Source organism: Carcharhinus amblyrhynchos, chromosome 8 (assembly GCF_965287045.1).
Source record: "Carcharhinus amblyrhynchos chromosome 8, sCarAmb.v2.hapA, whole genome shotgun sequence".
NCBI lineage: Eukaryota > Metazoa > Chordata > Chondrichthyes > Carcharhiniformes > Carcharhinidae > Carcharhinus > Carcharhinus amblyrhynchos.
In genome coordinates, this window is record NC_137331.1 from 121,261,097 (window position 1) to 121,284,256 (window position 23,160).

The window sequence follows — 23,160 nt, forward strand, 5'->3', positions numbered from 1 at the left end:
TTGTTCAAAGATCGTGGACTTTACTGGTTAAATCCACATTTATTGCTTATCTGTAATTGTCCTTGAAGCCGAACCAATGCTGTCTGTGTGACGTAGGTACAGCTGTCATGCAGTTTGGGAGGGAGTGCCAGGATTTTGACCCTGTGACAATGAAGGAACAGTGATAAATTTCCAAGTCAGGATGATGTGTGGTTTGGATGGGAGTGTGCAGATTATGGTGTTCTCATGTGTCTGGTGCACTTGTCTTTCTAGATGGCAGTGGTCATGGGTTTGGAAGGTGCTGCTTAAGGAGACTTGGCGAGTTTCTGCAGTGCATCTTGGAGATGGTACGCACGGCTGTTACTGGGTGTAAGTGGTGGAGGGAATGAATGAATGAATGAATGAATGTTGTGGATTTGGTATCTGTCAGGGAGGCTGCTTTGTCCTGGATGGTGATGCTGTAGATGGTGGGTAGGATTTTGGGGAGTCAGGGGCCAGAATTCTCCCAAATAAATTCAAAGTGTCGAATTTGTGTGAAAGTAATTCACTCTGGTTTTCTCAATGGGAGTTCAGAGAAGAATCTCCCACACTCTGTGCACCGCAGAGGCCACCAGCGTGAATATCATTTAACTTCAGCGGGCATGGCCCAGCGACACTGAAATCAGAGTGCTGAGTGAGCCACTGCGCGTGTGCTGATCTGTCAGTGCCGAGGGAGGCACGCGCGCCAATCTGTTAGTGCCAAGAATGGTGCACGTGCAGCGGTCCTGCACTGATGACGTTCCAATTGCTGGACCCCCGCAATGCCGGCCTCCCCCCTCCCCCACCCCCACCCAACCTCATGGTGCAATCACTGGCCCCCCGCCCCCACCCCCCACCGACATTTACCCCTCCACCTTGCCCGCCCCGATCGCTGGTCTCCCTCCTCCCCCACCAAGTTGCTGTGCAGAATGGCAAAAAGACACCCCCCCACTCTCACCGATCGCCCTCACCAGGCCATGCACCCCTATATGCTTCCCCCCCCGCCCCCGGCACTGCCCCATGCCTGATGGGCAGGTGCTAAAGTGCCCCCTGGAAATTGGTACTTTGCCCCTTGGGCAGTGCTGGGGGAACACAGACTGGCACTGCCAGACTGCAAATGTCCAAAGGGGCACCCCCTTACCACCCAATCCTCTGGGGGGCCCCGATTGTCTGCTCCCCCCACCCCCCCCACCCTCACCTTCACTCCAGCTGGTTCCTGGGAAGTGGAGAACTACTCCAAACTGGAGGAGCCAGTCCTAATAGGATAGGAGAGGCTAACAGGCCCGGAGACTGGGGTCCTGGGACCTTATGGATAACATTCTAACTGGGTTAGACAGAAATCAGAAAGAATGTTTCTGTTGGGGGGTCCAGAACTAGAGGTCATAGTTTGAGGATAATGGGTAAATCTTGTGGACCTGAGGCGAGAAGAAATTTCTTCACTCAGAGGGTGGTGAATTCACTCCCACAAAACGTAGTTGAGGCCAAAACATTTTGTGATTTCATGAAGAAATTCGATATCGTTCTTGGGGCTAAAGGGGTATGGAAGGAAGGGGAGATCAGGATGTTGAATTTGATGATCAGCCATGATTGAAATGAATGGCAGAGCAGGCTCGAAGGGCCAAATGGCCTACTCTTGCTTCCAGTCTCTATGTTTCCATCCGGAGAGTTTTGATGGTCTGGAATTCCCTGTCTGAAAGGATCGTAAAGGCATAAGAACATAAGAAATAGGAGCAGGAGTAGGCCATCTAGCCCCTCGAGCCTGCCCCGCCATTCAATAAGATCATGGCTGATCTGAAGTGGATCTACCATTAGTGGCTACACAACAGAACTTTACCCTCAAACCCCTCTCCTTCTTTAAGATGCCACCGCTTTGACCATCCATCTGGTGGTCCCATTTCACTTCATTATGTTTATGTGAAGTTTATTGAATCCCTGCAGTGCAGAATGAGGCCGCTCGGCCCATCGAGGGCAGAGGTCAGCTAGATAGTCTATCTTTTCTCAAAGCCGGGGAGGCTAAAACTAGTGGGCGTAGGTTTAAGGTGAGGGGGGGAGGGATATAAAAGGGGTGCAGAAGGACAGTTTTTTCACACCGAGAGTGGTGAGTGCTTGAACAAGCTGCGAAAGGCAGTAGTAGAGGCGGGTACAATTTTGTCTTTTAAAAAGCATTTACATGGATACGATGGGTATAGAGGGATATGGGCCAAACGTGGGCAATTGGGACTAGCTTAGTGGTTTCAAAAAAAAGGGGTGGCATGGACAAGTTGGGCCGAAGGGCCTGTTTCCAAGCTGTAAACCTCTATGGCAAGTCTGCACTGACCATCTGAAAGGGCACTTTACCTAGGCTCACATCCCTATCCTATTCCCATAACCCCGTTTACACAATAATCTACCTAACCTACACACCTTTGGGGGAAACCCACGCAGAACAGGGAGAACTCCACGCAGGGAGAAACCCGAGGCCGGAATTGACCCCGGGTCCCCGGCGCTGTGAGGCAGTGGTGCCAACCACTGTGCCACCCTCTGTGTGGGGAAAAAAATTGTCCTTCTGCACCCTTTTGTATCTCTCCCCCTCTCACCTTAAACCTACGCCCACCAGTCTTAGACCCCCCCAACTTTGAGGAAAGGTAGACTAACTCGCTGATCTGTGCCCTTGATGGGCCGAATGGCCTCATTCTGCGCCGCAGGCGTTCCTTACTTTGGGGCATTAGCTTCAGTCAAAGGTGCTTTCCTCATACAAGATGTTTGAGGTTGTGGGTTTGGAGATCTCTGGTCTGCTATCGCATGTATCATTTTGAGCTACACACGTCTCAGCGCCCAGTCGGTTAACAGGAGAATAATAAAAGGATTATCAACATGCCTTTAGTTAACAACTGATAAAACTTCAACTGGGACGAAATGCTTTGATTGCACTTGGTTCATGATGATCAGTTTCAGAGATAATTAAAATCCAAGCCGGTCGTTGCCAGATATTCCGTTTAATCTCGATTCATTAGCAAGGTTTGGTACACTTGTTAAATAGGTTTGTAATTTCTCTCTGCGTGCCTTGGTCTTCCAGTCTGAGATGGAGCAGGAGCTGTTTGCTGTGTCTAGTGGGAGCTCCTAGCCACCCCTGTAGTGGAGTAGGAATAGGGACTCAGGAGCAGAGCCAGAGTATAGTGCTGGTGATTGGAGGCATCTACTTGGAAAACCACCTGAAACAAGAAAGATTTTTACAAATCAATCTTTGGACAAAGTTGGTGAAAAGTCACTGGTCTGAGGTGTTAACTCAGTTCCTTTCTCTCTCTCCACAGCTACTGTATGGTGCTTTTTTTGATTTGATTTATTATTGTCACATGTATCAGTACACAGTAAAAACTATTGTGCGCTGTACAGACAAATCATACCGTTCGTAGAGGGGCAGCACAGCACCACAGTGGTTGGCACTGCTGCCTCACAGCGCCAGGGACCCAGGTTCGATTCCCAGCTGGGGTCACTGTCTGTGCGGAATCTGCACGTTCTCCCCGTGTCTGCGCGGGTTTCCTCCGGGTGCTCCGGTTTCCTCCCACACTCTGAAAGACGCGCTGGTGAGGTGCGTTGACCCGAACAGGCACCAGGCCGTGGCGACTAGGGGAATTTCACAGTAACTTCATTGCAGTGTTAATGTAACTTGTGGCTCGTAAATCAACTTTAACTTTTACCTTCAGAGAAGGAAAGGGGAGGGTGCAGAATGCAGTGTTACAGTGTAGAGAAAGATCAACTTAATATAAGGTAGGTCCATTCAAAAGTCTGACAGCAGCAGGGAAGAAGCTGTTCTGGAATTGGTTGGTACGGGACCTCAGACTTTTGTATCTTTTTCCCGACAGAAGAAGGTGGAAGAGAGAATGTCCGGGGTGCGTGGGGTCCTTAATCATGCTGGCTGCTTTTCTGATGCATGGGGAAGTGTAGACAGAGTCAGCGGAGGGGAGGCTGGTTTTTTGCATATTTTGTGAATATTTCAGACACCCCACATCTGCAGCATTTACCTCGTTACAGAAACTAGAAGCAGGAACAGGCCATTCCGCCCTTTGAGACTTTCAATTGCAATTGCTGTCAATTTGTACGATGGTAAATCTAGTCACAGTTTCAAGGACACGATTCGATAAAGAGCCATTAAAAATATTTTATCTATTTTTCTTATCATTTCTATAAAAAGACTGCAAGGCAGCTGAAGCTCAAAGGTTTTAAGCACAGAAGCTGATTTAACTATGAGAAATGAGTGGTGGATGAAGCAAGTAAACATCAAAACTAGAAGCAGGAGGAGGCCCTCTGAGCCTGCTGCACCATTCACCTTGATCGTGGCTGATCATCAAATTCAATATCCTGATCCTGCCTTCCTCCCGTATCCCTTCAGCCCTAAGGGCTATATCCAATTTCTTCTTGCAATCACACAACTTTTTGGCCTCAACTACTTTCTGTGGTAGTAAATTCCACACATTCACCACCCTCTGGGTGAAGAAATTTCTCTTCATCTCAGTTCACCCCTTATCCTCAAAATGTGATCCCTAGTTCTGGACTCCTCCCACCATCAGGAACGTTCCTTCTGACTCTACCCTGTCTAACTCTGTTAGAATTTTGTAAGTTTCTATGAGATCCCCCTCTCATTCTTCTAAACTCCAGTGAATATAATCCTAACTGACTTAGTCTCTCCTCATATGACAGACCTGCCATCCCAGGAATCAGCCTGGTAAACCTTCGCTGCGCTCCCTCTTATCCTTCCTCAGATAAGGACAACAAAACTGCACACAATACGCCAGCTGTGGCCTCTCCAGTGCCCTGTACAATTGCAGTAAGGTATCGTTATCCCTATACTCAAATTCTCTCGCTATGAAGGCCAATATACCATTTGCCTACTTTATTGCCTATGTACCTGCTCACTTACTCTCAGTGACTGATGCACGAGGCCACCAATTTGCAACCATTCAAATAATAATCTGTCTTCCTGTTATTGCTACCAAACTAGATAACCTCACAGTTATTCACATTACACTGCATCTGCCATGTAGCTGCCCACACACTCAGCCTGCACGCTGAAGCATCTCTGCATCCTCCTCACAGCTCACCCTCCCACCCAACTTTGTACCATCTGCAAATTTGGAAATAACATATTCACTTCCCTCTTCCAAATCATTAATATATAATGTGAACAGTTGGGGTCCCAGCACTGATCCCTGCAGAATCCCACTAGTCACTGCCTGCCAATCAGAAAAAGACTCATTTATGCCAACTCTCGGCTTCCTATTTGCTAACTAGCTTTCAATCCATCTCAAGACACTACCTGCAATCCCATAAGCTTTAACATTACATTGTACTCTGCTACATGACACCTTTGTACAAGCTGAAGTACTGTACTATTGTGATGCTACTGTGCCTTTAAAGAATGCATTGTAATCATGTTCCTTTTCAGGATGTCTCTAGCAGACCCTGGAAGTTGTCGGCACCGTTTTGTCTGTAACCAGTATCCTCTGATTGATACTGAAGCAGTATATTGGACATCATGTTCATTTTTAATCTGGCCTAATGCAGTGTCCTGGGATTTTATGATCCTTTTGGAATTGCTGGGTGGAGCATGATTAACAGGTCAGGTGATGCCTGGGGGACAGTTTTTTTTCCACAGAAACATCCAAGGTTTTAGTTTCATTTTTCTCATCTGCTGTTTGGACTTGACGCAGAAAGCAGTGTCTCGGTCTCTGTCCCTCCAGAGGTGTGCTGAAAGTTACAGGACCGGGAAGCCTCAGAGTTTTAACCCAAGATTGGAAAGACCAATTCACAGCAGGTGTTTAAAAGCTGCAAACCCAGCATCACGTGATTGGCCAGAACACTGAATACAGGAGTTGGGACATCTTGTTGAAGTTGTTCAGGAGGTTGGTAAGTCCACACTTGGAATACGGTGTGCAATTCTGGTCACCCTATTATAGAAAGGATATTATTAAACTAGAAAGAGTGCAGAAAAGATAAACTAGGATGCTACTGGGACTTGATGGATTGAGTTATAAGAAGAGGCTGGATAGATTGGGACTATTTTCTCTGGAGCATAGGAGGCTGAGGGGTGATTTTATAGAGGTCTATAAAATAATGAATGGGCACAGGTCAGCTAGATAGTCAATATTTTTTCCTAAAGGTAGGGGAGTCTAAAACTAGAGGGCATAGGTTTAAGGTGAGAGGGGAGAGATACAGAAGTGTCCAGAGAGACAATTTTTTCACACAGAGGGTGGTGAGTGTCTGGAACAAGCTGCCAGAGGCAGTAGTAGGAGTGAGTACAATTTTGTTTTTTCAAAAGCATTGAAATAGTTACATGGGTATGATGGGTATAGAGGGATAAAGGCCAAATGTTGGCAATTGGGATTAGCTTATGGTTAAAAAAAAGGGTAGCATTGACAAGTTGGGCTGAAGGGCCCATTTCCATGCTGTAAATCTCTATGATGTGAGCATACTTGCTTTTTGTACGAAGTCTAGAAAGGGGTTGCCGGGACTTGAGCAACTGAGTTACAGAAAGAGGTTGAATAGGTTAAGACTTTATTCCCTGGAGCGTGGAAGAATGAGGGGAGATTTGATAGAGGTGTATAAGATTATGATGGGTATAGATAGAGTGAATGCAAGCAGGCTTTTTCCACTGAGGCTAGGGAGAAAAAAAACCAGAGGGCATGGGTTAAGGGTGAAAGAGGGAAAAGTTTAAAGGGAATTTGAGGGGGGGGTCTTCCCACAGAGAATGGTGGGAGGGTGGAATGAGCTGCCGGATAAAATGATCAATGTGGGCTCTCTTTTAACATTTAAGAAAATCTTGGACAGGTACATAGATGAGAGGGGTGTGAAGGGATATGGTCCAGATGCAGGTCAGTGGGACTAGACAGAAAAATTGTTTGGCACAGCCAAAAAGGGCCGAAAGGCCTGTTTCTGAGATGTAGTGTTCTATGGTTCTATGAGTGTAAGTTTGGGGGATGTTGTTTGACTTGGAACATCATAGATAGCTAGCTGTTAATCTTTATATTGTATCATTTTTGGATCATGCAATTGGTAACAGTTATGCTTTTTATTATATTTTAGCTGCGTTCTTAAATAAACTTTATTTGATAAAAGCTTCCGAGTGGGTCATTTGAATCACACCTGGAGTGAACCATCTGGTGCTCACCCTAATGCCAAGTTCAATAGTAAAAACCAAGGGTCTGGGCTATCTTCATAAAACACCTCGGAGTTTCTGACCTGGGCCTTAACACCACTGTGCATTCCTCGCTGCTATAACTGGTATAAATAAAATACATCACCGAATAGAAAAGAAATATGTATGCAAATCAAATCTTTTTTAGAAAATTACCCCACACATTCTCACCTTGGTATGTATCATTCTATGATGGATCATGCGCCATCTAGTGACAGACGTCAGGCTGTGCGGTGAGCAGCTACCTGCACTGACAAATGTCGGCCACTAAGTGGAGCCCTGGGCTAAAGTGTGAGTTCAGGAGCAGAGGCTGAAGTCAGGAGTCAGTCCGGGGTCGACCGAGAGACACTCATGTAAGCGTTGAATCAGACAGCACAACAGAGGCCCTTCGGCCCATCGAGTCTACACCGACACATTAGAAACACCTGAACTCCCACCTAATCCCATCTGCCAGCACGTGGCCCGTAGCCCTGAATTGTCCACGATGTGGAGATGCTGGCGTTGGACTGGGGTGGGCGCCGTAAGGAGTCTCACAACACCAGGTTACAGCCCCAGCTGAGACTCTGAAAGCTTGTGCTGCCAAATAAACCCGCTGCTGCTTAACCTGGTGTTGTGAGACTTGTTATGATGTGCCAAGTGCTCATCCAAATACGTTTTGAACGATGTGAAGTGTCCCTCCTCCACTGCCCATGGGGGTTTCCATTGATCAGAAACTCAACTGGACTCACCACAAGACTCACTACAAGAGCAGGTCAGAGGACTAGGAATACTGCGGTGAGTAAGCCATCTCCTGACAGTCCAGAGTCCGTCCACCATCTACAAGGCACAAGTCAGGAGTGTGATGGAACTCTCCCCGCTTGCCTGGATGGGTGCAGCTCCAACAACACTCAAGAAGCTCCACACCATCCAGGACAAGGCAGCCCCGCTTGATGGGCACCACATCCACAAACACTCACTCCTTCCACCATCCACGCTCAGTAGCAGCAGTGTGTACCATCTACAAGATGCACTGCAGCAATTCACCAAAGATCATCAGACAGCACCTTCCAAACCCACGACCACTTCCATCTAGAAGGACAAGGGCAGCAGATACACGGGGACACCCCTGCACGTTCCCCCTCCAAGCCCCTCATCATCCTGACTTGGAAATGTTCTTTCACAGTCACTGGATCAAAATCCTGGAATTCCCTCTCTAACTGCATTGTGGGTCAACCCACAGCACGGGGACTGCAGCGATTCAAGGAGGCAGCTCACCACCACCTTCTCAAGGGGTAACTAGGGATGGGCAATAAATGCTGGCCAGCCAGCGATGCCCACGTCCCAGGAATGAATAAAAACATTTGTTTTCAGAAAACATTGTTTCCAGATTGTCACCGCACTCTGGGCAAAAAAAATTTCCTCACATCCCCCCTAAACCCTCCTGCCTTTTACCTTGAACCTACGTCCCCTCGTAACTGACCCTTCAACTGAGGGGAACAGCTCCTCCTTATCCGCTCTGTCCATTCCCCTCACAATCTTCTACACCTCAATCAGGTCGCCCCCCTCAGCCTTCTCTGCTCCGATGAAAACAACCCAAGCCTCCCGAACCTCTCTTTGTAACTTAAACATTCCACCCCAGGCAGCATCCCGGTGAATCTCCTCCTCACCCCCCCCTCCAGTGCAATCACATCCTTCCTATAATGAGGTGACCAGAACGGCACACTGTACTCCAGCTGTGGCCTCACCCGAGTTCTGTACAACTCCAACAGGACTTCCCTGCTTTTTTGAAGTTTATTTATTGGTGTCACAAGCAGGCTTACATTAACACTGCAATGGAGTTACTGTGAAAACCCCTAGTCGCCACACTCCGGCACCTGTTCGGGTACACCGAGGAAGAATTTAGCACGTCTAACCAGCACGTCTTTCAGACTGTGCAAGGAAATTGGACCACCAGGAGGAAACCCTCGCAGACATGGGAAGAACATGGGGCAGCACGATAGCACAGTGGGTTAGCACTGCTGCTTCACAGCTCCAGGGGACCTGGGTTCGATTCCCGGCTCGGGTCTCTGTCTGTGCGGAGTCTGCACATTCTCCTCGTGTCTGCGTGGGTTTCCTCCGGGTGCTCCGGTTTCCTCCCACAGTCCAAAGATGTGTGGGTTAGGCTGATTGGCTGTGTGAAAAACATTGCCCCTTAGCGTCCTGGGATGTGTAAGTTAGAGGGATTAGTGGGTATAATATGTAGGGATATGGGGGTAGGAGCTGGGTGGGATTGTGTTTGGTGCAGACTCGATGGGCCGAAGGGCCTCTTTCTGCACTGTCGGGTTCTGTGATTCTAACATGCAGACTCCACACAGACAGTGACCCAAACTGTGAGGCAGCAGTGTGAACTTTGATTGATAAAGGCAAGTCATAGAGTCATAGAGGTTTACAGCATGGAAACAGGCCCTTCAGCCCAACTTGTCCATGCTGCCCTTTTTTTTTAAATCACTAAGCTAATTCCAATTGCCCGCATTTGGCCCAGATCCCTCTATCATCTTACCCATGTAACTGTCTAAATGCTTTTTAAAAGACAAAATTGTACCCACCTCTGCTACTGCCTCTGGCAGCTCGTTCCAGACACTCACCACCCTCTGTGTGAAAAAAATTGCCCCTTTGGATCCTTTTGTATCTCTCCCCTCTCACCTTAAACCTACGCCCTCTAGTTTTAGACTCCCCTGTCTTTGGGAAAAGATATTGACTATCTAGCTGATTTGATTCTCTAAGATCACCCCACAGCTTTCTGCACTCCAGAGAACGAGGTCCCAGGCTATCCAGCCTCTCCTTAAACCATCAAGCCCCGGTAGCATCCTAGTAAATCTTTTCTGCACTCTATAATAAAATCCTTTCTATAGGGGTCCCCACCACCCTAATAACATGTCCTTCCACTTTCAGAGATCTGTGGACAATTGCGCCAAGATCCCTTTGTTCCTCAGAACTTCCGAGTATCCTGTCATTCATTGAGTACATTCTTGGCAAATTACTCTTTCCAAAATGTTATCACCTCACACTTTTCAAGTTCCCTAAAAGTGGCGTCACAGGTAGATAGGGGCGTAAAGAGTGCTTTTGGTGCACTGGCCTTTATCAATCGAAGTATTGAGTATAAGAGTTCGAATGTTATGGTGAAGTTGTATAAGGCATTGGTGAGGCTGAATGTAGAGTATTGTGTGCAATTTTGGTCACCTAATTACAGGAAGGACATTAATAAGGTCCCCAATAGGTGTAGACAAAGGTCATGGGTAGAGGAGGGCACTCATGGGGGTACTAAAAGCATAGACATGGGTCAAGGGTGGAGGAGGAAAAACACATTGTTAAGATGGCGGCGCGGGCTCGTTGGGCCAAAGGGCCTGTTTCCCGTGCTGTGTTGTTCTTTGCTCTTTGAAAGAGTGCAGAGAAGGTTTGCAAGGACGTTGCTGGGACTTGAGAAACAGAGTTACAGAGAGAGATTGAATAGGTTAGGACTTTATTCCCTGGAGCGTAGAAGAATGAGAGGAGATTTGATAGAATTATGATGGGTATAGATAGAGTGAATGCAAGCAGGCTTTTTCCACTGAGGTTAGGGGAGAAAAAAACTAGAGGACATGGGTTAAGAGTGAAGGGGGAAAAATTTAAAGGGAATATTAGGGGAAGTTTAATGGAATATTATCACACAGAGAGTGGTGGGAGAGTGGAATGAGCTGCCAGATGAAGTGGTGAATGTGGGCTCAGTTTTAACATTTAAGAAAAGCTTGGACAGGTACGTGGATGAGAGAGGTGTGGAGGGATATGGTCCAAGTGCAGGTCAGTGGGACTAGGCAGAAGAATGGTTCAGCACAGACAAGAAGGGCCAAGTGGCCTGTTTCTGAGCTGTAATGTTCTACGGTTCTATGGTTCTATGGTTAAATCCCATTTGCCACTTACCTGCCCAATCACTGGAGCAATCTCTTCATTCAGACAATGGTTAGAATGCAGCACTGAGGGAGGTGATGGCCTGGTGGTATTATCATTATAGACAATTAATCCAGGAACTCAATCAATGCTCTGGGACCCGGGTTCGAATCCTGTCACGGCAGCTGGTGGAATTTGAATTCAATAAAAAATATCCGAAATTAAGGATCTACCGATGACCAAGAAACCATTGCCGATTGTCAGAAAAACCCATCTGGTTCCCTTTAGGGAAGGGAATCTGCCATCCTTACCTGGTCTGGCCTACATGTGACTCCAGAGCCACAGCAATGTGGTTGAACAAACAAAGAACAAAGAACGATACAGGAAACAGGCCCTTCGGCCCTCCAAGCCTGCGCCACTCATTAGTCCAACTAGACCATTCGTTTGTATCCCTCCATTCCCAGTCTGCTCATGTGGCTATCCAGGTAAGTCTTAAACGATTATCTCTCTTTAGGGGTGGGTAATAAATGCTGGTCCAGCCAGCAATGTCCACATCCCATGAATGAATAATAAAAAATAAAGTTCTGGTAAATTGTTCTAAAGTTTAAATGTAGATTAAGAGTCAGACAACTGACAATTGCCGTTAAATGCTGGCCAGACAACGACACCCATATCCCACAACTGAATTAAAAAAGACTCACTGACACAGGGAGTAGTTGAGGTGAAGAGTAGAGGCACGTGAAAGGGAAAGGAAAACTATGCTGATGAGGGGGACGGGAAGGGAGAGTCACCTGAAGAATAAACAAAGAACAGAGAATAACACAGCACGGGAAACAGGCCCTTCGGCCCAATGAGCCCGCGCCGCCATTTTAACATTATGAGTGCCCTCCTCTACCCATGACCTTTGTCTACGCCTATTGGGGAAGATTGAGGGAAGGCAAATTTAGGGACAATTTGTTAACACCAATCAGCCTAAGAGCACATCTTTGGGGTGTGGGAGGAAACCGGAGCACCCGGAGAAAACCCACGCAAGCACGGGGAGAATGCGCAAACTCCCACAGACACCGGCCCAAATCCATGTATCTGCACAGCAAACAGTGATAGTCACTGAGCTGTCGTGTTGCCCGTCAGTTGGTCCAGTTTAAGTGTACACTAACAACGTGAAACACTAGGCAACTCTCGAAGCAACATCCAAGAGCAGCCCTCGCACGACCCACCGCGTGTATAAGCCCCTTGTTGGCCAACAAGGTGGACCAAATCGCCTGTGGATTAAAAGAAAAGACATCAATAAACATGCAAAACTTTTCACTGTGTCCCCATACACGTGACAATAATAAATCAAATCAAAACCAGCCAGGGGGATTTGAATCCAAATGTTTTGTTTCTACCCTGTAAGCTCCACGAAAGAGATAAGGGGCGATTCTGCGATCGAGAACTCCTGCTGGAGTAGGGGCTCTCGATCGCAACTTTGAAAGGCTGTAAAGGGATGTTTAGCAGAAGGAAGGGGTGATGTGACTCGCTTTTCCATCAGCTAATTGCACGGTTTGTAGCCGTTTACCCCCTCGCCCTGCTGAAGAATGATTAGCACTCACGTTAACACACTCATGAAAGGGGACGTAGCCCAGGCTCCGCCAGTAATCAGCGGTCTTGAAGTGGACCCTGTACAATCCTGGGATAAACTCAGCCTCGGTGGTCAGGTTGTAAGTTTCTCCGTTCATTCCTGTAACCCTGCAACACAAAGGGAGAAGTGAAGGTACACTTGCACGCAAGCTGCACATCGAGTAATCTTGCCTCCCAACTCTGAAGTAGCTGGAGCTCAGGAACAGATTGAAGGGTCAGTCGGGGGAGGGGGGGGACACAGGTTCAAGGTGAGGGGCAGGAGGTTCAGGGGGATTTGAGGATAAACCTTTTTACCCAAGAGGGTGGTGACGGTCTGGAATGCGCTGCCTGGGAGGGTGGTGGAGGCAGATTGCCACACATCCTTTAAAAAGTATCTGGATAAGTACTGGGGCATCTCAATGTTCAGGGCAATGGGCCGGATGCAGGCAGACGGGATTATCATACAAGAATCATAGAATCCCTACAGTGCAGATGGAGGCCATTTGGCCCATTGAGTCTGCACCGACAACAATCCCACCCTATCCCCACAACCCCACATATTTACCCTGCTAATCTCTTGGCAGTCAGGTCAATTTAGCACGGCCAAACCCCCTAATCCACACATTTTGGGGGAAACCGGAGCACCCGGAGGGAAACCCACGCAGACACGGGGAGAACGTGCGGACCCCGCAGAGACAGTGACCCAAGGGCAGGAATCGAACCCTGGTCCCTGGCGGTGTGAGGCAGCAATGCTAACCGCTGTGTCACCGTGCCGCGTGACCTGTGTCCTGCCCTCTACGGTCCCCGTGGTGGGCAGGATGGGAAAATCCCACCCCAGTGTCTGCCCAATCATTGATCAGGAGCAGCACAGCTGAACGATGCTAGTGGGATCTTCATCGATGGACAACCTCGGCGAGTGAGTGGGCCGTGTGGGTGCACCTCCTCCACCTCAGAGAGGTCACAAGATTGAAATCGGGCTTGTTCGCTCACCGTGACCCCGGGAACAAGATTAAATACATTTAACGCGCACCAAATATTCCATAACCAGTTATAGAAAATGCTTCATCTTTTAATAGAATTGTCGCCAGCAGAGCGGCACAGTGGTTAGCACTGCTGCCTCACGGCACCAGGGACGCGGGTTCGATTCCCGGCTCGGGTCACTGTCCGTGTGGAGTCTGCACATTCTCCCCGTGTCTGCGTGGGTTTCCTCCGGCTGCTCCGGTTTCCTCCCACAGTCCAAAGATGTGCGCGTTGGGGGGGATTGGCCGTGATAAACTGGCTCTCGCGTCAGGCGGATCAGTGAGTCAGGGTAACTGCGGGGTGTGGGAATAGGGCCTCAGTGGGATTGTGGTCAGTGTAGACTGGATGGGCTGGATGGCCTCCTTCTGCACTGTGGGGATTCAATGATTATGATCTTCAAATGGTTAAGAACTAAAGGAATGTTGAAGCTTTGGCCCCAGTGGGTGCATGGCTGTCACAGTCAGTGTTGTGAGTAATCAGCACTAACCTCACTGCAGTTTCACCGGGAGGAAACGAAACAATGATACGGTCGGGAATTAGCAGAATGCGATGGCCCCGCGCCTGGCAACGGCCAACAAAATGTCTCGTGGCATCGCACTCACAACCCAAATAGGCCACACGTGTCCCCTGGGCTACCAATTCACAGAATCACAGAAAACTACAGTGCAGAAGAGGCCCTTCGGCCCATCAAGTCCGCACTGACGCATGAAAGGCCCTGACCTGTCCATCTAACCACACCTGCCAGCACTTGGCCCATAACCCTGAATGTTACGATGTGCCAAGTGCTCATCCAGATACTTTTTTAAAGGATGTGAGGCATCCCACCCCCACCACCCTCCCCGGCAGCGCATTCCAGACCCTCACCACCCTCTGGGTAAAAAAAAGGTCTTTCCTCAAATTCTCCCCAAACCTCCCACCCCCTCACTTGTGACCCCTCGTAACTGACCCTTCAACTCAGGGGAACAGCTGCTCCCTGTCCACCTTCTCCATGTCCCTCATAAGGACATAAGAACATAAGAAATAGGAGCAGGAGTAGGCCATCTAGCCCTTCGAGCCTGCCCCGCCATTCAATAAGATCATGGCTGATCTGTCGTGGCTCAGTTCCGCATTCCCGCCCTCTCCCCATAACCCTTAATCCCCTCTCTTATCAAAAACCCATCAACCCGCGTCTTAAAAATATTTAGCGAGGCAGCCTCCACCACTTCAACGGGCAGAGAATTCCAGAGATTCACCACCCTTTGAGTGAAGAAGTTCTTCCTCAACTCCGTACTAAACCGCCCCCCCCTTTATCTTGAGGCTGTGCCCCCTAGTCCTACTGTCCTTTTTGAGCGGGAAGAGTCTCTCCACCTCTATCCTATCCATCCCATTCATCATCTTATACGTCTCAATGAGATCTCCCCTCATTCTTCTAAACTCTAACGAGTACAAGCCTAGTTTATTCAGCTTCTTATCTTGAACACCTCAATTAGGTTGCCCCCCTCAGTCTTCTCTGCTCCAGAGGAAACTGACCTGACGAAGGGGCAGCCAGTGGTCTGAAAGCTAGTGGCTTTTGCTACCAAATAAACCTGTTGGACTTTAACCTGGTGTTGAGAGACTTCTTCCAGAGAAAACAACCCAAGCCTATCCAATCTCTCTTTATAACTTAAATGTTCCATCCCAGGCAGCATCCTGGTGTATCTCCTCTGCACCCCCTCCAGTGTAATCACATCCTTCCTACAACGTGGCGACTGGAACTGCACACAGCACTCCAGCCATGGCCTCACCAAAGTTCTATACAACTTCCATCTGCTTGGACGCGTGTGTTTCTCACCACCTTATTAACCTGCCTTGCTGCCCTCGGAGATACTTTTCACCTTCAGAGATCAGTGCTACCTCCACCGGAGTGAGCCGGCAGGTTTAAGATCACACCCGAAATCCGACAGCATTGCTTCGGCGCTGCGCTGCCTGGCTTTTGTGCTCAGGGGTTTCTGGAGGGGGATCTGAACCCACTGCCTGACATGGGAGATGAGCGTGCACCCTCTTGAGACGCGGTTGATGCCAATATGGGGTGGGGGTTGAGGGAGGGGGGGCACTGCACAAAGAACAGACGTGATGAGCCTTTGCCCAGCTCCTGCACTCACCCAGTGCTGAGCTGACGCCAGGTCTGGTCTTCATTCCTTCGGTACATTTCCATGTGGAGGCCTGAAGCTGCTGTGCCATTGATTGCGTTGAGGACTTTGACGATAACAGGATGTTTAACATCACCGCCACTAAGACTCTGAAACAGACAGATACACACAACAGCTCATCAATTATATCCATTCACTGGGGCAAAGAGAGAAAGATTTCAGTGAAACCAAAAGCCCTTCAAAATCTCTCATTCAATATTTCAGCTAGGTACGGGGCGGCTCGATGGCACAGTGGTTAGCACTGCTGTCTCACAGGGTTAAGAACATAAGAACCAGGAGCAGGAGTCGGCCATCTGGCCCCTCGAGCCTGCTCCACCATTCAATAAGATCATGGCTGATCTTTTTGTGAACTCAGCTCCACTTACCCGCCCGCTCACCATAACCCTTAATTCCTTCGCTGTTCAAAAATCTATCTATAAAAACATTCAGTGAGTCGTTAGTGTACGTTTAAACTGGACCTGATGCTGGGCAACACGACAGCTCAGTGACTATCACTGTTTGCTGTGCAGACACATGGATTTGGGCCGGTGTCTGTGGGAGTTTGCGCATTCTCCCCGTGCTTGCGTGGGTTTTCTCCGGGTGCTCCGGTTTCCTCCCACACCCCAAAGATGCGCTCTTAGGCTGATTGGTGTAACAAATTGTCCCTAAATTAGTCTCCCCTCAATCTTCCCCAATAGGCATAGACAAAGGTCATGGGTAGAGGAGGGAACTCACAATGTTAAAATGGTGGTGCGGGGCTCGTTGGGCCAAATGGCCTGTTTCCCGTGCTGTGTTGTTCTTTGTTCTTTGGTCTTTGATAGCCTCAACTTCTTTACTGGACAGGGAATTCCACAGATTCATGACACTTTGGGTGAAGAAGTTCCTCCTCAACTCAGTCCTAAATCTGTTCCCCCTTATTTTGCCCCTAGTTCTAGTTTCGCCCACCAGTGAAAACACTTTCCCTGCTTCTATCTTATCTATTCCCTTCATAATCTTATATGTTTCTGTAAGATCTCCCCTCATCCTTCCATTCAATTCCAGCCTCGGGTCACTGTCTTTGCAGAGTTTGCACATTCTCCCCGTGTCTGCGTGGGTTTCCTCTGGGTGCTCCGGTTTCCTCCCACAGTCCAGAGATGTGCGGGTCAGGCTGATTGGCCGTGCTAAATTAATCCGAGAGTCAGGGGGTTACAGTAATTGGGGCATGGGTGGGATTGTGTTCGGTGCAGACTTAAAGAACAAAGAACAACACAGCACAGGGAAACAGGCCCTTCGGCCCAACGAGCCTGCGCCGCCATTTTAACATTATGAGTGCCCTCCTCTACCCATGACCTTTGTCTGCACCCATTGGGGACCACTTGATGGTCCTCCTTCTGCACTGTGGGGATTCTGTGATAATGAGTCACCAAAAATGTTTGGCTTATCTTGGGATGGGATAGAGGCACAAGAAATGGAGTTGAATAGTTGTGAGGATATTGGGAATATTTCGTTTTGTTTATTTTGCTTTGCAGGCCCATTCAAGATGGCACTGGAACGCGGCCACTTCTTGCGAGCTGTCCCTCTTCTCCCTGTTCTTTTCTTCTCCCCTACGTACTCTATAAACGGTATGCTTTGTCTGTATAGCGCACGAGAAACAATATTTTTCACTGTATCCCGATACATGTGACAATAATAAATCAAATCAGTGAAACCTCCTGCTTTTTATATATAAAAAATATGGGATGTTATGGAAACAAGAAGAGGCCATTCAGCCCCTTGAGTCCATTACTACACCATTCAGATAGACCATGGCTAATTTTATCTACAAGTACACACCTCGCTTCCATTTCCCCTAACCCAATACTTTTTACTCATTCATAGGGCGATGGGTGTCACTGGCTCAGTGCCCATCCCTAGTTGCCCGAGGGCAGTTGAGCGTCAACCACATTGGCAGTGGCTCTGGAGTCACATGTAGGCCAGACCGGGTAAGGACGGCAGATTTCCCTCCCTAAAGGCCATGAGCGAACCGGATGGGTTTTTCCGACAATCTATTATTGACACCTTGGCTGGGATTTTACGACCTCGAAGCCAATGGGGGATTCCGTCGCCCACCCCGATTCCATGGCCGGTAAAATTCCGTAAGCAGTTTTTTATTCCAGGATGATTTAATCAATTGAATTTTAGGTTCCTCAATCACGTGACGGGATTTGAATGAATGACTCTGGGTTACTAGTCTAGTAACGTAGCCACCATACTGCAGATGAAAGGTGCATTCGAGGAGCCAACTGGTGCACTGTGCTTACATTTTATTCGGTGTTAACAAAGCCTCGTGTCACTGGAGTTAGGATAGTCAGGGGAAAATAAAACAAAGCTATAATCTATTAATATGTTAGCTTGACTCATGGAACCTCTCTCACAGTTAGAACATAGAACATTACAGGCCCTTCGACCCTCAATGTTGCGCCGACCAGTGGAACCAATCTAATGACCCTCTAACCTAAACTATTCCAATGTTATCCATATGCCTATCCACTGACCATTTGAACGCCCTTAAGGTTGGCAAGTCCACAACTGCTGCAGGCAGGGCATTCTACGCCCTTACTACCCTCTGAGTGAAGAACCTACCTCTGACATCTGTCTTATTATTACCACCCCCTAATTCTGCAGTTAGGGCAGAAGTGTTGGAAATTTCAGGATACATAGAACCATAGAACCCGACAGTGCAGAAAGAGACCCTTCGGCCCATCGAGTCTGCACCAACCACAGTCCCACCCAGGCCCCACCCCCATATCCCTACATATTATACCCACTAATCCCTCTAACCTACACATCCCTGGACACTAAGGGGCAATTTCTTAGCACAGCCAATCAACCTAACCCGCACATCTTTGGACTGTGGGAGGAAACCGGAGTACCCGGAGGAAACCCATGCAGACATGAGGAGAATGTGCAAACTGCACACAGACGGTGACCCGAGCCGGGAATTGAACCCAGGACCCTAGAGCTGTGAAGCAGCAGTGCTAACCACTGTGCCACCGTGCTGCCCACACTATGTGAGTGTCACGTTCAGATTGACATTAGGGTGCTACGTTATTGGAATTGTCATTAATTTTGGCTGGGGCATTAAACTGAGGAGCCATGTATTGGGGCAGGCGGGTATGAAAGGTACACGCGGTGGGTCGTGCGAGGGCTGCTCTTGGATGTTGCTTCGAGAGTTGCCTAGTGCTTCACGTCGTTAGTGTACGCTTAAACTGGACCAACTGACGGGCAACACGACAGCTCAGTGACTATCACTGTCTGCTGTGCTGTTACAGGGACCTGGGTTGGATCTCTGACTTGGGTCGGTGTCTGAGGGAGTTTGCACATTCTCCCCGTGCTTGCGTGGGTTTTCTCCGGGTGCTCCGGTTTCCTCCCACACCCCAAAAACGTGCTTTTGGGCTGATCGGTGTTAGCAAATTGTCCCTAAATTAGACCTCCCTTAACCTGGCACACATATAATTCCCTAAATTTGCACCCCTTTATTGTGGAGTCCAAGAGGCGTAGACGAAAGTCATAGGTTAGAAGAAGGATTGGAATGAGGCACTCACTGAATGTTAAAATGGGCGGCGTGGACTTGTTGGGCCGAAGGGCCTGTTTCCTGTGCTGTGTTGTTCTTTGTTACGTCATCTCCTTAACATTGCCTGACCTCACCCCAGTAAAGTGTTAAAACCTTTAACCATATCCTGGTTACCGTTAGACTTGACTATTCCAGTGCATTCCTGAATGACCTCCCCCATTTTACCCTCTGTAAACTTGAGGTCATCCTTAAACTTTCCCCCTTTCCCACCTTGAGCCTGTGCCCTCTTGTAATTGGCAATTCCACCCTGGGAAAAAGCCTCTGACTATCCACCCTGTCCCTGCCTCTCAGAATTTGTGGACCTCTATCAGGTCTCCCCTCAGCCTCCGTCTATCCAGTAAAAACATTCCTCATTTATTCAACCTCTCCTCACACTCAACACCCTCAACACCAGGCAACATCCTGGTGAACCTTCTTTGCACTCTCTCCAAAGCTTCCACGTCCTTCTGGTAGCGTGGTGACCAGAACTGCACGCAATACACCAAATAATGAGTATAATAATCAGTATGTGCCTTAGTGTTATTTGATCATTAAATAATCCTTTGGACATTCCTTCCCACCCCTCAAAGTTAGTATTGAACACAAATGAAGGGCAATTCTTCAATTCAATATTCCCAATAATCTCTCCCTCAATGTCAACAAAACAAAGGAGATTGTCATCGACTTCAGAAAACGTAAATGAGAACATGCCCCTGTCTGCATCAATGGGGATGAAGTAGAAATGGTCCAGAACTTCAAGTTTTTAGATGTCCAGATCACCAACAACCTGTCCTGGTCCCCCCCATGCCGACACTATAGTTAAGAAAGCCCACCAAAGCCTCTACTTTCTCAGAAAACTAAGGAAATTTGGCATGTCAGCTACGACTCTCACCAACTTTTACAGATGCACCATAGAAAGCATTCTTTCTGGTTGTATCAGAGTTTGGTATGTCTCCTGCTCTCTGCCCAAGACTGCAAAAAGCTACAAAAGATCGTGAATGAAGTCCAATCCATCAGGCAAACCAGCCTCACATCCACTGAATCTGTCCACACTTTCTACTGCCTTGGGAAAGCAGCCAACATAATTAAGGACCCCGCGCACCCCGGACATTCCCTCTTCCACCTTCTTCCGTCGGGAAAAAGATACAAATCACGTACCAATTGACTCGAAAACAGTTTCTTCCCTGCTGCCATCAGACTTTTGAATGGACCTACCTCGCATTAAATTGATCTTTCTCTACACCCTAGCTATGACTGTAACACTACATTCTGCACCCTCTCCTTTCCTTCTCTATGAACAGTATGCTTTGTCTGTATAGCGCGTAAGAAACAATACTTTTCACTGTATGTTCATACATGTGACAATAATAAATCAAATCGAATCAACATGGGGAGGCAGTCACAGGGAGCGCAGGTACATCGATGGTGGGCTTACGAATCAGTGATCTTCCAAACTATAAGAATGTTCTCCTGTTGAGGTAGGACCTGCCCAATCATGGCTTTCAAAGGAGGGATGAGGTCATTTTCTGAAGAGGACATACTTACAGGGCAAGGGAATGTGACGTGCTGGTTAGCACTTGCAGAGAGCCAGCATGGAATCTGTGGGCTGAATGGCCTCCTTCTGTCAATCCGTGATGCACCAAGATCAGATCGCTGCCCCTCATAGAAGGAACAAATTATCTGGCCAATGAGTCTTCTCATTGTGTTCTTGTCAGTGTTGTTACTTCAACCTTGTGTCTGGTGTGAGATTTGAACCCACACCATTCCTGACTCAGGGGTGGGAGTGCTACCTACTGAAGCACTGAGAATGATAGCACTGTGCGTTGAAGTAGAGATTTTTTTCTTATTGGTGGTCACTGCTTTATGGGCATTTGTTGCCCATCCCGTATTGCCCTTGAACTGAATGTCTCACTTGGCCATTTCAGAGGGTAGTTAAGAGTTAACCCCATTGCTGTAGCTCTGGAGTCACCTCTAGGCCAGACGGGGTAAGGACGGCAGATTTCCTTCCCTAAAGGATATTAAAGAATGGGTTTCAAATTTTAATCTTTAAATTCCAGGTTTTTGAAAATTGAATTCGGACCAAGATCCCCACAGCTTACGATCAGCTTACATTAACACTGCAATGAAGTTACTGTGAAAATCTCTTTATTTATTAATCACAAGTAGGTTTGCATTAACACTGCGATGAAGTTACTGTGAAAATCCTCCAGTCGCCACACTCTGGCACCTGTTCGGGTACACTGAGGGAGAATTTAGCACGGCCAGTGGACCTAACCAGCACAATCTTTTGGACGCTCGGAGGAAACCCACGCAGACACGGGGAGAACGTGCAAACTCCGCACAAGCAGTCAGATTGAGGCAGGCAGTACTAACCACTGTGCTACCCCGGGTCTCTGGGCCACAAGTCCAGTGACAATACCACTGCTTCCCCGAGACCTAGGGAACCAGAGGTGCCATTACCAGAACAGCTTAACTTTCTAGTTACTTAATCCCAATCATGGAGGGGTTAGCACAGTGGTTAGCACTGCTGCCTCCCAGTGTCAGGGGCTCGGGTTCGATTCCCGGCTTGGCTCACTGTCTGTGTGGAGTTTGCATGTTCTCCCCCTGTCTGTGCGGGTGTGCTCTGATTTCCTCCCACAGTAAAAAGTCTGACAACACCAGGTTTTAGTCCAACCTATTTATTTGATAATATAAAATAAATAGGTTGGACTAAAACCTGGTGTTGTCAGACTTTTTACTGTGTTTACGCCAGTCCAACGCCGGCATACCCACATCATTCCTCCCACAGCCCAGAGACGTGTGGGTTAAGTTGATTGGCCATGCTAAATTGCCCCATAGCATCAGGGGGACTAGCTGGGGTAAACGTTAAAGTTAAAAATGTATTCATTAGTCACAAATCAGCTCACGTTAACACTGCAATGAAGTTACTGTGAAAATCCCCCAGTCGCCACGCTCTGGCACCCGTTCGGGTACACTGAGGGAGAACTTAGCACGGCCAATGCACCCTAACCAGCACGCCTTTTGGACTGTGGGAGGAAACTGGAGCACCCGGAGGAAATCCACGGGGAGAACATGCAGATTCCGCACAGAGAGTGACCCAAGCCGGGAATCGAGCCTGGGTCCTGTGCGCTGTGAGGCAGCAGTGCCAACCACAGTGCTACTGCGCCAGCCCACGCATCAAATGCATGGGGTTGTGGGGATAGGGCCTGGGTGGGCTTGTGGTCAGCGCAGACTTGATGGGCTGACTGGCCTCCTTCTGCACTACACAGGCCGGCTTCTTCAAACACATCTGAGAAAAGGAAGACGCAGCAGGCGCTGGTGGTCTGTTGAAAGCCAGCCCCTGATGAGAAACACTTACCACTGCAGTTCCTCTGCAAAGGTGAATCAGGGCGAAGATGAGGAACAGTGTGAGACGCTGCATTTTGCCTTCTCCTGTGTAAGCCCCGGCAGAAGGGTGAGCTGAGATTCCTGGACGGGGGTATTTTATAGTTCAGCTTTGGCCAGGTCAGCTGCTCTCTAACCGTCAAACTGCTGCCTCAGGATGTTGTCTTAGTAAACACTGAGAGAATGAGTAACTCGGAGAAAGAGGCAATTTATCTGACATTCTGTCAAAAGCCAGAACCCTCCCTCCATACAGTTTCTGAGATTTGAAAAAAGGCACGGATCCATCAAAGTGCGGTTTATCTGCCAAAGTCCACACGTTTTATTTAGGCTGTTGATGCAAGATTTTGAACACTGCTTCTTATCGATTTGAGATTTTCTTTTTCAATGAC

The 23,160-nt window shown here is 48.2% G+C and overlaps 1 protein-coding gene across 1 annotated transcript; it reads right to left on the reverse strand.

Annotated features, from left to right (window-relative positions):
* Positions 1-2,956: 2,956 nt before the first annotated feature.
* ttr (transthyretin (prealbumin, amyloidosis type I)) lies at positions 2,957-22,903 on the reverse strand. The gene is made up of 4 exons (XM_080193555.1): positions 22,746-22,903; positions 15,790-15,926; positions 12,643-12,778; positions 2,957-3,188 (listed from the first exon to the last, which is right to left on the reverse strand). The coding sequence occupies exons 1-4, from the start codon at positions 22,806-22,808 to the stop codon at positions 3,084-3,086; spliced, it is 441 nt and encodes a 146-aa protein (XP_080049681.1). The 5' UTR covers positions 22,809-22,903; the 3' UTR covers positions 2,957-3,083.
* Positions 22,904-23,160: the final 257 nt, after the last annotated feature.

Coding starts and splice junctions, on each gene's coding strand:
- ttr (XM_080193555.1), bottom strand. CDS start 22,808: ATGCAGCGTCTCACACTGTTCCTCATCTTCGCCCTGATTCACCTTTGC. Junction 15,927..22,745: donor TTTGCAGAGGAACTGCAGTG/GTAAGTGTTTCT, acceptor TGTCTGTTTCAG/AGTCTTAGTGGCGGTGATGT. Junction 3,189..12,642: donor CCTTTCATGAGTGTGTTAAC/GTGAGTGCTAAT, acceptor TTCTTGTTTCAG/GTGGTTTTCCAAGTAGATGC.